At 43.4% G+C, this 17049-nt stretch overlaps 1 protein-coding gene across 4 annotated transcripts in view; it reads right to left on the reverse strand.

The window, feature by feature from the left end:
- LOC105281462 (lachesin) overlaps positions 1 to 17049 on the reverse strand; it is an 83381-nt gene that overhangs the window by 40682 nt on the left and 25650 nt on the right. For all 4 annotated transcript variants that reach the window (XM_026968247.1, XM_026968244.1, XM_026968243.1 and 1 more), the window contains exon 2: positions 8121 to 8218. In XM_026968247.1, coding sequence (XP_026824048.1) covers positions 8121 to 8218 — 98 coding nt within the window. The remainder of the gene's footprint in view (positions 1 to 8120; positions 8219 to 17049) is intronic.

Raw genomic sequence — 17049 nt, forward strand, 5'->3', positions numbered from 1 at the left:
AAACGATTTCCCGTGGTGGCCAAAGTTATAACGAGATCTCCATCATCATCGAAACTAACTCGTCTCGAAATGCCTGTACGCAGTAAAATAAAATATAACAGTTTGCGATATATAATATATAACGTAGAATTATATATTGAATTGCAAATAGGTTGCAAGCGCGAAGTTCGTTTAATTACGCTTTTAATTACACTAATAATTTGTGCTGTTTATCAATTAACTGCTACTGGCATTCTATTAATTCGTTCGTAATTTTTGTCTGGCACACTTCTTGCGTGGTTTTCTTTTGTTGCACGTTTTGATACACGTTGCACTTTAGATATCCATTTTTGTATTATATATATTGACCATGATTTATTTTATATAAGATTTACTACATATGAAAGTCTCTTGACGTAATGTGACGTATTTTGATATAATAGATATTTCAGGAAGACGTGATACATCCACTGTAGAGATCGATTCGACAGACCGGGTCGAGTAAACATCGATGTGCAGTTAATTATCGTTGCCGATACGTGTATCACTTTGCTTTTTCATCTGAATTTACACCCTTTAATGCACGCAATTACATTTTGCAATCAACAACTACGGCCCATATGATACATTTATGATATAGATAGCGAATGTGTATCTTAAATTTCTTTTTCTCTTTTGTAACATTAATTTTAATCTACAGACATATTCTACAAACATACATTATATATATATATATATATACACGTACATTTATTAATGTACGTATTCTCGTAGATGCGTTTACTAACTTCATCAAAACGCGTTCGCACACACCGATTTTATTTTATTACCGCAAATCGGTAGCGAAAAATTCACACGGTGTTTTTTTCACCATCATACCAACGATTCGAGGAACACCAAGCTTTTTTTACGATCTTCAGAAATGCTCTCACCCCGGTTCGTACAATAAAAAAAGTAGACGAACCACGCTCGCTGTAGTCGGGTATAACTATCGCCAGCCATTGACGGCGACCGTGTGCACTCGATTCTGCCGGCCGCTCGCGCTGATCCACGACTAAACAACCACCGAAGTAATTTCGCCGAGCCGAATCGTTTGTCATCGATGAGGTCCAATTAACCGCTCGTGGTTTCCGCATGCACGTGGCGGATCCCGCGATGGCCCCGAGAGAGAGAAAGAGAGAGAGAGAGAGAGAGAGAGGGAGGACGCGTGCGGCCTTCAAAATCGAGAATCGAGAGTGGCGGTACGGTGCGATCCGCTCGCGCGGCGACGAGGCGGGAGGAAAATGGAGGAACAGCGAGCGGAATGAAAGGTCGGAAATGGGGTAAGCTTCCTTCCGGTGCCAGCTGTTTTCGTCCAAGCAGTGAATGCTGGTGTGTGCGCTCCACATGCACTCGTGCGTGGAGATGTGGAGACCGTGTGCGCGCGGGGATACGCGAGAGTCGAGAGGAGGAAACGTTACCTCACTCTCCACCGACTACTTCCGCCCGCGCTTCATCTTCACCCTTCGATTCTCACGGCTCTCGCCGGCATCCAGATTACAAGCTGCAGTCGCCGTTGCTGCCGCTCGCAACGGCAACCGGCAACTGGCTGCATCGTAATGCGCGCGAACGAGGCCCGAACGAAATTGAGAAGCGCATACCCTATCACGCGCGCATCCAGTTGGGGAACGGAACGGAATAAGAGAAACTGATGAAAGAGAGAGAGAGAGAAAGACAGACAGAATGCGAGTTGAGAGATAGCGGGTTTCCTCCCGAGTGCATCTCTCGTATCAATAATATCGTTTTCCATCGCAATAAATGCTTTATGGTTACACGGGACCAATCTCTCAACAAGTTCAAATAGCGCGAGTTCGCAGGTCCATTAGCGGAAAGTTGCACATGTCCGCATCGTTTGCCCGTGGCACCTTCCTCGACGTAATCTGAAACGCCGCAGCTGGCCGCGGGAAGGAGTCGCCGACCCAGAAGCGAATCGACCCAGAGACCCATTTCGCTCGGCTGCATTTTATTCGTTTTTGTGCAGCATTATTAACATAGTATAACACTGGCAACGCAAAAATCTCTCGTAGACGAGATCGGCTTTCGAAAAGCGAGCGCGCGCGAAATCGATTTCGGCATCTACCTCAGGAATTCCGCCGGTTTTCATTTGCCGTATGCGCAAACATTTTCGGTATGCTTCGTTATTTTTGACACGCCGACCGCAATAATATTTGCAACGACACGCGTAGGAAACAATCGGCCGAAAGTTGTTTTGAAAACAGAAAAGGCTCGAGCGACACCAAACAGAACAATATGTAGTGCAACTGCAACTGCATCCATAGCGATCCCCAAGAAACGAAAACAGGCATGATACACAGGAAAAAGAAACATTCGGTCAATATTACAAGTGGATGAAAAAATATGGAATATAATATGGAATGCGGAGAGAAGAAAGATTCTCGTGATGCTCTCACCACAAGTGGAATATTAAATACTGACACGTAAATTTCGCGAAATGTAATTCAGCGGCAAACGTGCATCGTGCGTTCCATCAAGCGCACATCAAACTGATCAATCGCATCGACTTCGTTGCTTGGCATGGAGCCTCCCCCTTACCCTTACATCGCCTATAAGCGCAAGTAGTATAATACATTGTGAATAGCGAAACGGTGTAGAGTGAATACCGACGCGATGCGCTTCGAAATCAATAGTAAATTCAAATTTGCATCGTAGACCGGTATCCGTAAACGGAAGAGGAAACGCGTTTCCGACCTTGCCCACTTATAATCCACTTCGAATGCAATGGTTTCCTCGATCGGCGGTGCAACACGTACATATACGCACACATAATATACAAAAGGCGTGACATATATGTGCACAGGGATTGTGAATTCTATTATTTCTCAAACACACGATTAAATATTATATATCTATTTGTCTTTAATGTCCGGATGATGAGGGGTAATATTCTTATAAAGAGGTTACAGTTCAAAAATGCAATATTTTTAAAGTTCAAGCTCATAAATTGTGTATAACGTATATAAAATAAGAGATACTTTTTAATTGTTTTCGTCTCTCTGTCCTGAGTTATAACAGGGTATGATATTAGAGGATGTTTAAGAACTAATGGATACAACTAAAAAAACGTGACTATTTTGATTTGAGAAACTCATATATAATTTCTTATTTTGAGCTTCTCATTTTTATGTTACTACTTGATGAGAGCATTGGCCGCGCAGGGGTGCAAAGGAGATGTGGGATCGTAATACGTACGAAGTTCTACGTGTCTGACCGGAGCAATTAGTGCTCCCGCGATATTAATATCAGCAGTCCGTATAAGCGGGAAGTACCGAATCGAGAGAATGCGCTAAGGGATGATAATGGTGGTGAGAAGGAGAGGAGAATACTGAGCAGGACGGCGGGTTTGAGAATCAAGGGAGAAATTGAGATATCGCCGAGGAAAGGAGGAGGAGGAGAAGGAAAGACGACGAGCGAGCGAGAGGGCGATTAAACCGGTACCGGAATTTCGCATCGGTCATCTCATCTTCGCCTTCCGTCCGCGAGTTGAGGGTCAATTCGTCGGTCGTTCTCCATCGATCGCGCACCCCGGGTCCTTACCTCGCAAGTTTAGTGCAAATTAGTCGATCGTTCGTCTCGAGACGCACGAAACGCGGATAGCACAGAAAGATGACCGTGCCAAACATCCTGATGGGTAACGCGAACGTCTATATTCGTAGGCGTACTCGAAAGAATCGAGAAGTGATGGAAGAAAGACGGGACGAAGCTGGGACCGAGAAAGGTGAAATAGAAACGACGACCCTGACGACCATTGACGCGTCGTTACTCCCGAGAGGAAATCTCGAGTGCCTCGTAGCTCGTGCTCTGTCTCCGAGGATCCTGGCCGGCCGTCGGTCGGTCGTCGACGGGATCGTAACTCCTGCCGGCTTCTTCTTTCCGGTCGACATCCGGATTCGGTTCACTGACTGACTGCCATCCTAGTACCGCGCGGCACATCCGCGTGCGAGAACAATTGTATAGAGCCGCAATAGAATGGCGTATATGCCGGCTTCCTCCCTCAATGCTTGATCTATCCCGCAATCGCAATCGTGGAAGCTATTAACTGCGAGATGCGCCTGCATTCTCCGGACGTCGAGCTCCTTGATCCGCAGTCCGTCACGGATGTCAGAATCGCGGGCGTGTGGAGGGAATCGCGCGTCGCGCGTCGGTAAGGGCCCGCCGGGTAATCAAGGATCGTCAAGGGACCGTGGAATATTCCGCGCTACCTCACAGCCTCACGTGGATGCGCAATTTGCCGAATGCTACGATGAGGCGGTACACACACAATACGTTTGCAACGGGCCGTAATGATTTCGGGAGTTAGCTGCCCCGGGAGAGAATATTAGTTCTGAGAGCGTTGCATCGCTCGATGTGTAGCGGCCCGTATAAGGTCGCGCCGAATTTCGCTCGTCTTATCGCAGCGGGAAACGGAAGCTGCGGATATCGAGCGTTTCCTTTTCATTAAAGTCTGAAGGAAACTTTGGAACCCGATCAAGTCCCGTGTGGAGGTGCAGAAATATTTTCAAATTCCCTGCAGTCGCAGAGTTTCTTTCTTCTTTTCCTCTTTCACTGAATATTAATATAAATATAAATTAATATAAATCTTCTCGACTTGCTATGCCTTATACAAGAATGAAAATTACATCACTGTAGAATGATATTTTTATTTCAATGTAATTAAGTGCAATATGCAACTTGTTATTTTTGCCTTTGAAACAAGCCAACGAACACAAATCACGCTGATTAAAAATAATTATATAAATAAATTTAACTATACTAATTATACTAATTAATTACAATTAAGCATAATATATAAATTGATGATTCCACCATAATATGCAAGGTCTTTAGACATCGCGAAGAACTTTTGCATACTTCCAACATCCAATTTTGGACAAAATAAAGTTCCGTCCGGAAAATGAGATTACATTTCGCTTGCAGCTTAGCAATAGATGGCACATGATGGTGTACAACCATTTGGCAGCCTCGGTTGGCTCCTGCGAGATCAAACTGGTAATCTGATGGGGCAGTTACAAACACTCACAATATAACATATAGACGTTTTGCCAATAGATACGTGGACACGTCTGAAGTAAAAGTTATGCACCCAGGCTATTATGGAAATAGATGTGGAGATATATATATATATTTCTACTCACGTGTCTCGTACTGAAAATCATTTATAAATTCGCGCTATATTATTCATTTCTCACATGGAAGTACTTATCGACGTACGCATTTAAATTAATTCACATTTAACAAAATTAACGTGTCACAGAAGTTTTAATAATTTTATCTTGATTTGATAAGGAGACATAAATGCCGAAAACGCTCTAAAGCGCAAACGAGTTAACGAGTTTTGCATTACGAAAATAACATATGTTCAAATATCATTTTGCGCATATATTATACAAATATATTGCGTAATATGTTACACGGTCCCGCGCTCGGGAAACAGCGGTGCGCAGAATACGCGCGGTGACATAATGCTGAGAGTCATGATTATTTAAAGAGAGAAAAATCCTCGGAGCGCTAATCTCCGCGGAGCTCGGCGAGTTTCAAGAACTCGGCTTCAATTAGGTTTAGGACCGTAAAAATACTTGGTTGGGGTGCCTCCTTTCCTTACTGCTCCCTCTTCCGCTAGAAGCAATTTCGACCCTTTAATGAAATTTTAAAATTTGCCGCGAGGAGCATCAGGATAATGCATAAATCGTTTTATTCCTGAAGAGTACGCGGCTTATTTCCGTACTTTATAAGGCACAGCGGAAACGAAAATATTATAACTGCGAGCGCGTCGCGGCTAAACTGTACCTTTTGCACTTCGAGAATCGCGATAAAAAGGCATTAGTTGATTCCAGTGAAATGATCGAGTTCACCTAGATAGTTATGCAGAATATTTATGAAAAACTGCGCCACCGTTGCAACTCTTTTTTTAACTCTTTTTTTAACTCTTTAACTCGTTAACGATACATAATTTAGAAACGTGCATTGATCGATTTTGATACGCAATATCGAATGCGGTGTCTGTTGTTTAATTTCGTTGGCTGTCATAAGGTATATCCTGTGCAATCAATACGTTCGTTGCTAATTAACGGGATTGTTGCCGTTATATCATGCAGTACACAATGCGCTAACACCCTACAAGTCGTAATAAGGCACTTTATTATTCGAGCACTCGAGAGAGCGTCCACGATACTCTCCTACTCTCTTGACTCCTTCTCGAGCTACGGAACATAAAATCCACCATTACTGGTGCAGCAGCTTGAAATATAAATAGAATACGCGATGTCAACAGCATCAGTCGCACCAACGCGAGCACCATCTCCTCTATAGTTATCGTTTGAAAGTAAGCTCAGCCCTTTCTCTCTGTCACTCTCCCTTCCTTCCTCGCCCTCGAATAAAACGAGAAAACTATAAATTCGCGCTCCATTTAATCGCGCGCGTGCCCCATCAAAGGAAATTAATAACTTATTATTAGCGATGCGAGAGAATTGCAATACCTCCGGTGCAAAGAGCCAATCACGCGATATCGGTTATAACCGCGCGCCGCCGTGCGCTCGGAGCAAGCTAACGCTAAAAAGCGTTAATTCCGCGGTGACTGTCGTCACCGGTATCGATTATTGAGAGCACGCCACCCCCTTTTGTACCCTCCGGCCACTCGGAGCAAAGTGATCGCGCGTGCTGCCTTTTTGCTTTTTCCTTTTCTTTCCTTTCCTTTTTTTTCTTGCATTATTTGCACTGGACTGGCTTTTCGCGAACGAGTGTCGGCCGGCGTGACTCGATCCCGCGTTTTCATTTCCGCGGAAGGGAGAGGAATGGATGGAGAGCTGGCGCCGTGGACCACGAGCGCGTTAAGGATTAATGCGTCGATTCCACGCGGACGCACGTTGCGCGGGCAACGATCGCAACGGCATACCGGACAACTACAACCCGTGCACGTACTCGCGCCATAAAACAATCCCGCGCGCATTTTTACCACTAAAACATTTCCGCGAGGTTACACGGGGAGGGGGTGACAGCCGTGGTTACTATCTATAAAACTATAACTCCTACGTACGCGCGGCGTTCGAGTGCGCCGCCGACGAGCCCAGTAAGGGTGGATCGCGTAAGAGAGAGAATCGGAGGAGGATATTTCCCCAGGAAGAGCGCCCGACCTCCGCCCTCCGGGGAGGATGGGAAATAAGGAGAAAACGAGGGAAGCGAGATAGACGGACGACAGGGAAACGATCGGCTGGAAGACGACGGGCGCGAGACGAAAAAGGAACGAGCGAAAGGAACAGAGAGAGAAAGAGAGCGGAGAGAGGAAGTACCAGAGCCGCTTAACAAACTGCTGAACTCACACCCCGCGGGATTTTATTTCTACTTAAATGGAGTTGCCCAGATACGCACTGTAATCCTAGTCCAATCCCTCGCTTTGAATTTATTTGTACCGTTCGTTAACTTTTCCGTTCCCCGTGGAACTTCGCCGACGACGGTACTTCGGTAATGACGTCGCTGCGCCGCTCAAAGCACCTCCGCGGCAATTTTCGAAATCGCAAATTACAGCGTATCTATACTGTCGGCGCGACAGTTAACCGACGCGATCTTCGTAACTTTGGGCTACGGAGATCCGCCGAGTACTTGCACGGTGCACTTAGCACGAAACGTGACTATCTGATTCGCGCCTCGCATTTCCACCTATTACATTCCCCGGAAAATTCCCACGATTTGAACCGATTTCCATTCGATTTACATGTGATTACTCTCTTACGAATTTCCACAATTATGTAGAACAACAGAGTTTTTCTTCCCCTTAAGAAAGAATTATTGAAATAATTCAGATGATTAGGTCAGAGGTGACTTTCGGAAAATGAAATTATCATCTCAAAATTCGACAGGCAACATCGTCACGTGGTTCGTCACGTTGAATCCTACCCGCTGAATATTCACGCACTCGCTTATCAAAATCGGTCCCGATCGTACACGACACGGGGGTGGCATGAGAGCGTGCGCAACGCTGCGTGCAATTGCAGCGGCAGCAGCAGCAGCAGCAGGGCGCGGATGCATGGCCGCAACCACGCGTAGAAATGGAATAGTCTCGGGATGTGTAATCCGCAATTCCCTCTTACCTTGTATGGTCCGAGGCCCTCGACGATACAGGTGAAAATGGCTTCGCGACCCACTGAGACTGTGAGGTTGTTCAACGGCCTGCCGAATGTGGGTAAATCTGTAACAGGAACGTCCAAGACTTGAGTATCAGTGTCGCGCGGCTCTACGTAACCGATAGTATACATACTTACTTACTTACTTACTTGCTGGTACTTATACTTATAGCCCACCTACGTGCGCGGCCAAGTTTGCAAAGTACTCGGGGAACTCGGAGTATGGCGGGTGAATGGCGCGAGTTAACGTAAGCGGGTCAAACGAGGACTAAGCCTGCCATTTTATAATTCTACCGCGATGCTCCGCTGCGTGCTCGATTTCAGGAGGAAGTCATTCGAGAGCAGCATCGTACGCGCATTCAAGGCGTTCGCATGCCCCTTCGGTTATTCTCATTCCCCTCTTTTGCCTCCGCACAAAAGTGAAAAGCACGATTGTGAGATAATCCTCGCTTTAGTCAAACAAAGTAACGAATTATTGCAGTGCCGTTGAGTTATCACGTTAACGACGCTCCCGGCGAGATCTTTGCGTAACCTCGTTTTATCTTAATCCGTGATAATGATGTGAGACAATTTTTTTCTAATATGTCGCATCTTATTATCTTTTTATAGTTACAAAGGCAAGGCTATGAAAACGATAATGAAAATTTAGAATTTCTTTAACTTAAGACTGGATATTATGTTTTTTGAAAAACTATACATATTTATTATTGACTTACATTTTATAATTATTGTTTGTATTTTGCGTACTCGCGTATATTATACCTATATTGCAAGATTTCAAAATTGTATAAAGTGTAAAGTATAAAGTGTAAAATGAAGACTAGAGAGCAATCGACGAGGCATGCTCGACAAGAGGCAAGCACAATCAAGCAAAAAGCTCAAAAAGAGTCGAATTTGCGTGAAGTTCCACATACAAAGGATTCCGGACACGAGATTCCACACGATCAATTTTATCGATAGACTACAATGGACTGTGATAGACTTCAAGGCATACATTAATGTCTAATTTTATTGCTCATAGAATAGTAATAGCGCATGAATAAATTGCAGTTTGTAAATTGCGTTGTCATAAAATCTGTCCATCGCATCAGAGAAAACTATTGAATGACAAACAATAGTTGTATCATGTAATACACGAACCTGTTTAACGATCATTTGACAGTTGCCTTAGCGACATTTCGTGGTGAAATATATCGCAATGTGGCGCAAACGTTGCTACGCCGGAGTGACGAGATTGTTTGCGTAATATGTAACAAAATTCCTTTCATTAAGCTCAGCTTTATAGATAATCCGCTCGCATCAAGCTTAGAAACTTCTAAGAGGCCATTAACAAGCAAGCCAATTACTGCTTCAAAGAAAATTTTCGAGACGCGATAGTATACTTACGAAACTACGTGTGATGATACGGACTAAGTTAGTGACAGTTCATGGTATGGTACGTGCACGATCATGCCGCTTTAGTCCGGAATTTAATATGTACTCAAGTATTTCCCGCCTAACGGAATCGATGCTGCGTTCTGTGCCGTATCTGTATGTTCAATTTCGCATACAGAGTTGATTTAGTATAGTCAATTTTATCAAATCTGGTTCTCTAAAACTAGCTCGGAATATCGTAATAAATTGTGATAAATTTAAATCCATTTTATTCATCATAATTCTTAAAGAATTTCGTAATTGTCTAATTATTTCAAGCTGTTTTTATTTTTATCCTCCAAGTTCCGTATTATATTTATCTCATTTTGAAATGTGAAATTTCGTCATTTTATCTAAATTCTATAGTTTTGCGAGCTTTCAGATAAGTATATCAAAACGAACGATATACAAAAACTAGGCAACTATATACATTGAATACACAAAATGTAAGAAATGTATGAATCGCTCGCGTTTGACATTTCATTTTATCCGCGTTATGAGAAATACGATTTTATCGATCTCCTAAATGGACGTCCGTCTTGAATATCAAAAAATTGTATCACATCCGTTACAATATTACAAATACATCTTTTTCCTCCTTATATTACATATATGTAACGGTTACCGAAATCTATTCGCGCACACGTTCTCGGAACATAATACAATAATTTTCCAATATCCGCAAAATGTTCCAATTTAGATGTCTCCCGTTATTAGCTTCCTATGAAAGAGATGAATAAGGTCTGTAGATTAGCGGATTACTCAATTCACGCGACACACATCGTTTACCACGCTAGATACATTACGTATCCGTCGTTGCAATAAATATCCTCCCGCATTGTCGGTTATTTTTGCACGATTAGGAGTACCATTCGCGCGTAGTGGTATGACGATTTTATCTTGCTTGTCTAGTAGCTCGAACAGATGACTGCAATTGCTGGTGGACAAATCTGATAGTTTCACGCGAAATGAATTGAGTAAAACGACGCCCATACTATTTGACAGTCCAGTAACTTTCCGACGTGCGGAAACGGTGTCGCGATATAAATTCAAGTCACACCAAGACACGCACATTTGTTGCACGTTGTATCAACAATCTCGTCGTCACTGCGCTACCGTAATGTTGCACTCTGCGTCGTAATGAGTTTCACCGATATATTAACATATCTCGTAAGTTATATTAAGCGTGTGCAAATGCAGATGCACGCGCGCCCGCGAGAGAGTGAGGAAGAAAGAGCCGGAGGGTGAAGGAGAAAGAGAGACGTACATTTACACATGTATAATTCACAATGTTTGCGTGTAACCTTACGCGAAAGATGCGAGCGAGAGTCGACGTATACGATCTCCGCTCGAAACCAGGTCCCTTTGTGGGAGAAGATTTATACGTCCGCATGCAAGAAAGTCGTTATATATTCATTAATATTCGCGATGTTTTCATGAATCACGCCACGAAAAAGAAGTTGCTACATCGGGATTTTTAAACTCTCTCCCTTTCTCCCCTATCTCTCTCGAACCGTCGAGGCGGCGACTATCTTCAAGATCTCCGCATTCAAAAGAGCCGTATGAAAGCGTCGGCGGAGAGGGGTATTTAATGCACACAGGGGTGCGCGCTGTTTGCTCTCGTATAATCAAATTTCTCGCCTACGCTAATGGAAGCGTGTAAACAAGTTTTTAACTTCATTAGGACGCATCTATTTTCCAAACGAAAGTCCGTGCAAGTTTTTTCCCGTACGCTCTGATCTATAACGCAGTCTGAATATATCCAGCCGACTCGTCGAACTGAGCTATTTACCTTGCGCGGTGATACGAAATTTGACGCGTGACATCGCCAAAAATCACAGTCTTGAACCAAAAAACTGAAAATTTAATGTGTCGAAAAATGAAAAATCGACTTAATTAATGCAGTTTACGTAAACTCGGCATAACTGAAACTCTCATGGCAAGCTATTTCAGAATTTACAGATAAAACGCAAGGAATGCTTGGTGTAAAAAAGAGAGAAAAATATCTTTATATAACAAATAATTCAAATGTTTATGACATACTTGTCAGAAGTACGGGCTAAACTAATGGAGCAGTACACTTGTGCATCTATGTGCGTTTGTATGTAAAATCAATTACGACGGCATTTTTCAGATTTAATCGCGGAGTCGCAACACGAAGTTCTAATTTCTCAACTGTACATTGGATTTTAATGCTGTTTACTTTTCATGAATAAATAATGTATTTGCGATTCGTTGAAGATTTGAATAAGTTCTTTGTTTGTACCGTCCCGGAGACTCGACGAACGGAATTATTTCATACGCGAAAAATGCTCAATAGTACGTAACAACGTTGCCTCGTTAAACGCGAGACCTGTTAATGACTTAGACCAAAGTATGTAAAAGCGCGATATGCCATATGAAAATGCTTGCGCCAAAGTGACACGTTTCATGACGTAATCTCTCAAGTGCGCCGCATATGCACCGGTAAAGATTAAATTGAAGTTATAAATCACGTGTTAATATAGCCCGGTTCACGAAGAACTAAAATGAAAAGTAACGAGCGCCTCTCCCACTGCCCTCCCCACTTACGCTGCCCTTAAATAGCCATCTAATCTTATTTCTGGTAAACCGAGTAAATGGAAAATAAAGATCGGCACGCGAAGATGTTATGGATCGATGGTATCGCAGTAATCGAACTGGGGGAGAGAGGCTAATTATTCCGGTGGAAAGCAGGCACAAAATCCATCGCTCCATCGGTCGGACGAGGGCTGCTTAAGGGCTATGCAGCCATAATACACTTTTAATTGAACTTAAATCTCCCTTTACGACGGCTACGCTTCGCTCTCCGTATATGTATGGCAAGGAAACGCGCAGCGTTTACTTCCTTCCGCGCTAGCAAGAATGCACTCCTCTGCATCCCTGCAAGTCTCGCGCAAAACGGTTGGTGGAATGTTTTTCTCTCTTTCGCTCTTTCTCTCTTTCTCTTCTCTCTCTATTTTTCCTCTTTTCTGTTGCGAGAAAAAGCTGTTGTAAGCATATCACTTTTCGGCATGTGCATACGTCGCGAATGATAGAGAGGAAAGTGGCATTTTCGCCTTTGAACTTCTTTCGCAAAATAGAATTAGTAATCGAAGAAAAAAAGTGAAAGACAAAAAAGTGAAAATTTGAGCAAATGTCCTAGTAAAATCGAAATTTCGAGGCGAGAGATGAGAACAAAATCAGATTTGTCCCTATTGATCCCAAAATAAGAGCAGGTTGCAAAATAAGACACATCGCACATCGACGAATGTTTTTTCACTTTTAATCTGCATCATCGATTCTCGCGATCCCGTTTCGGAGAACCGGGTCACACCGGGTCTAAAACTAATCGGCGCGCACGTGCTTTTTATGGATAATCCGCCGATTTAACGTATTCAGCTTATATTGCGATGCGCTTGCGAAAATCATATTAGGAAACACGGGTGGATTCCGCCCTCATACGCAAGGCTGGCCAAGGCCGGCCAAGTCCGGCCGGTGTATCCGGATGTGTAATCTTCAGGCTGACCCGGGGATCTATGTAAATCCAGATGGAGAGATCCGGACGCACGGCCGCGCGAGAGAACGAGCTGGGTAGAGAAAGACGGAGGCACCGGGACGCGCACGAAAGAGAAGAAACGACTGTGGATAAAACGTCTTCCGAATCCTCCACACGTTCGCATATTACCATCGATAGGAGCGTCGAGTTCCTCTTGGAAATAAACGTAACGATTCTATCTAAGATCGAGGGATCAATGCGCACCGCGATGACCCGTAAAATGGCCGAACGGTTCGAGCGAGCGGCGCGACTGAGCATCGTTTTCCAGATTATACTCGCGAACGACACGCGGGCATCGTTGCCGACGTTCCTTAATCCGGAGTGGAACCATAGCAGGGAGCGCGCGATCCAGAAGCGCAACGGCTTCATCTAAGCGGAGTGACAGCTTCCGGTATCTCTTATTTCGGGCACAATATCCGACCGCGAAGCTCATCAATCCTGCGCGTCGGGTGGCTACCGAGGTGGAGGAGAGCTGGCCCGCCTCATATGTGTATGAGACAAACTTGCACATACTCTGCGAACATTCCCTCACTCATCTTCCCAGGAGCCTCGTGCGATACTATCTATCATTCCTTCATCCCACCGTAAAAAGAATACCAGATTCCGCGTATTTCGAGAATGTAACGCGGACTTTTCTCTCTGCATCGGGATTAAGGCTGCTCCTTTTTTCCTGTCATTCCACGAAAGTAAACCTTCATCTTGAATTACGAATCAATCAATCTTAATCGATTCTTATAGATATGGAATTAGTGACGGATATTTATTAATGTGTGCTAGCCATATATAGTGTTTACGCGGGTGCGTAGGTCTTGTTAGATTGCAGCGCTATAGGAGCACTGTCTAATCCTACCATTTTCACTTAACTACGAGAAATGGGAGAATAAATATAGTATTATAGAAATTAAACATCGTACAAGAATTTCATGTACACTTGGAATAAAGTAAGGGAAGAATTTCAAATCTCTCTAAGTGACTCTTCATAGCTTTCTTCGTGATTTTGAAATTAAAAGAATTGATCACTCTACGTCGAACGATCATGTCTGTTTATCTTTTCAAACTTGACCTCTTAAATTCTCTGGAAAGTTTGCGCGTTTATTTCGCCAGACGAGATAATAAAGTTGATTAACAAATATTCTAGACTAATATGTAAATTAAGTTTTGTGTAAGAGAGAATTTTTCCTATTTTGTTCTATTATATATCCCCTTTAACAACAAAATTCAAGATAAAATTTTGTTTATGTTTTATGTGTCATGTATCCTCATTTATATACCAAGCAAATTTCGATTCTTGACTTTATGAAATTTTAAATAGAGTTTTATCCTAAATTTGTATTATTAGTCGTCCAAATTGATTTGACACAAATTAGAATAAAAGGATAATCGAATGTTGCATCTCAATACGCGTTTAATAATGCAGCGCACTATATGCACTTTCGTCAGATTCTCGTTAAATTAAATAAGATAATTTAAATCTCGATAATGGCATCTGGTTCACGAGAACTGATTCATTAGGAACACACTGTTTCATATATTATATAATTAAAAAACCCATTTTCGAATAAATGCGAGCATTATTCCGGTTTTATAAAGGCTGTTAAGTGTGATGAAAACATTTTATCATACATTGTACCGCAGCGCCGTTAGTAATAATATTCGCAAACGGAGAAATTTCTATTTTTCCGTAATAAAACTGTTCGCATTTTATGAAGGGATAGGAGAAGAGGGGCTGAATTTGACCAGGCAGACCGAGCGCAGAGCAACGCTGCGGTCGTTCCCATCGTGTACACATCGTCCAATAGTAACGCATTAGCATTTGTGCGTAAAGTACATTTCGTTGTTCCCTCGCGTGATTATACATGTTATAGATCTCGGTTCGCCGCTATCGTTCTTGTATCAGACACTTTAGCGTAATTCGTGCATCATGCACACCTGATACCACACGTGAACGCGACAGATTGAGGCGCGGCTGCTAAAAGCCCTTTTTCTACTTTTTCGTTTCGAAAAATCGCAAGAGTGTTTCGTATATGGCATGAAAAGCTAGGTGAATTGTTCAGCCGGTGGTACCGCAAACTGGACTTACGAGCAAGTCGCTTCGCGTTGCAGCGGAAGGAAGACTTCGCGAACATCCGGTCTCGCGAGGAAAGTAATCGGGAAACAACGGCGCGGAACACGTCCCATGAATATCGAGATTGGAATTAACAAAGTGCATTTTCTTGGATATTAAACGACGCCTCTCGCGATATTTATTTACCATGGCGGAAACTCGCGGCGCGCGCTGTAGTATGCCGCTGCAAGGTAACTCTCTATTACCATAGGCTATTAAACTTTGCGACGATGATGAATAGCGCGAAGGCTGATACCTGAAAAATGTAGCGAGCGCGTTGCAGCTATGGTTCGTCTAATAACAGAAAGAAACGCAAAGGCAGGATCGCGTCGCGTTAAATTACATCATCGTTTTATTACTGCCGGAACGAGTTTTTTCTTCGCGAGTTGCAATCCGCCTCTCGGATATCGCTTCAAATTCGCTTCTAACGAGATCCTTGAGAACGACAATGAACCGATTGTTGAAAATTTATGGCGGTCCATAGCGGGTTTCTGACGATTGCCGGGATCAGGATTTCTAACGGAGAAAAAGAAAGAGAGAGAGAGAGAGAGATACACACGGAAAAAGAGAGACCTCCGGTGGGTATCTGGCAAGCGATATAAAAATCGTTTAGTATCAATAATATCGTTACGGTTTTCGACGGTCGTCCAGGGAGGACGTAGACACAGCACTTTGCCGTGCTGTTTGCCCCCTGGGCTATTGGGATTCCACAGAGGTTTACGCTCAAGTACCTCGATCGCCTGGCTGCTATATAAATCGTATCTCCTAAATTGGAAAACAATCCCGACGTGATTCCGTGAGGAAAAACCGCGTCTCCGGAGCATTTGGAGAAGATGAAGCGGTCGCAGTCGCGCTTACGTGCAGCGCATCACCGTAACGCGTAAATCCCGTTGACGGGGTGGGAATATAGTGAAAATGTACGCGGCGATGCTACACGCAAAAGTCGCGAATGAAATTTCGCACCGAGCTCTGATTACGTGGTACGCGTCCTGCGAAATCACGTTACGTGACGCGGGATTATTGCCGAGATCGCGCTGATCGCGGTGCCAGAGAAAATTTATTGCGATGAGTAACGTAACTGGCATTGGCCTGGTGATAATCTGTATGCAATTATTAAAGCGATGGACAAGGAGAAAGACAGGAAGGGAGAAAGAATTTTGCTGGTTTTTAATATTACAATCGAGATATAAAGATACACGATTCGAATTACACAAAATAGAGTTTCAAATGTCAATATGATTAACGCAGTGAAACGTAACTGCACATGAGCGAAAATACTTACTCTTCCACTTTTTGCTGTAAAATGACCAAGAAATACGATATTATATTATATTTATAAAAATGATGCTTTTTGTGCCAGCACCATATGCGTCCGCCAAATAAAACAGATGAAAGTGACGAGATAAAAAGCTCAGTGCGTGGAATTCCGAAACGTACCGTTACGTATACTAACGATATATTTAGAGAGAAAGAGAGAGAGAGAGAAAGAGAAAGCGACCGTAGTAATAATCTCCGGAATTATTATGCTCTCGGAAAAGTGCCTTCATTCCGCATCGTCGAGATTGCAAGTGTAGACATCCAAAGGACTCAATTTTCCCCCGAGGAAGATAGACATGCCCAGACCACGCGTGTTAGAATCGACGATCCCTTCACCCGGATATCCCTTATTAAGGCAATGGGCCATTTACCGCAATCCCTGATAGTTCCCATCCTCCGTTCGTACGTCAGTTCTTTAATGATTTTATTACGCTATACCTCTGAAATGCCCTTCTTGTTTAATTCCTCGTGTTGCCGTCTAATTCCTCGATAACGGGGTACCATCC

Source organism: Ooceraea biroi, chromosome 1, assembly GCF_003672135.1.
Source record: "Ooceraea biroi isolate clonal line C1 chromosome 1, Obir_v5.4, whole genome shotgun sequence".
Classification (NCBI taxonomy): domain Eukaryota; kingdom Metazoa; phylum Arthropoda; class Insecta; order Hymenoptera; family Formicidae; genus Ooceraea; species Ooceraea biroi.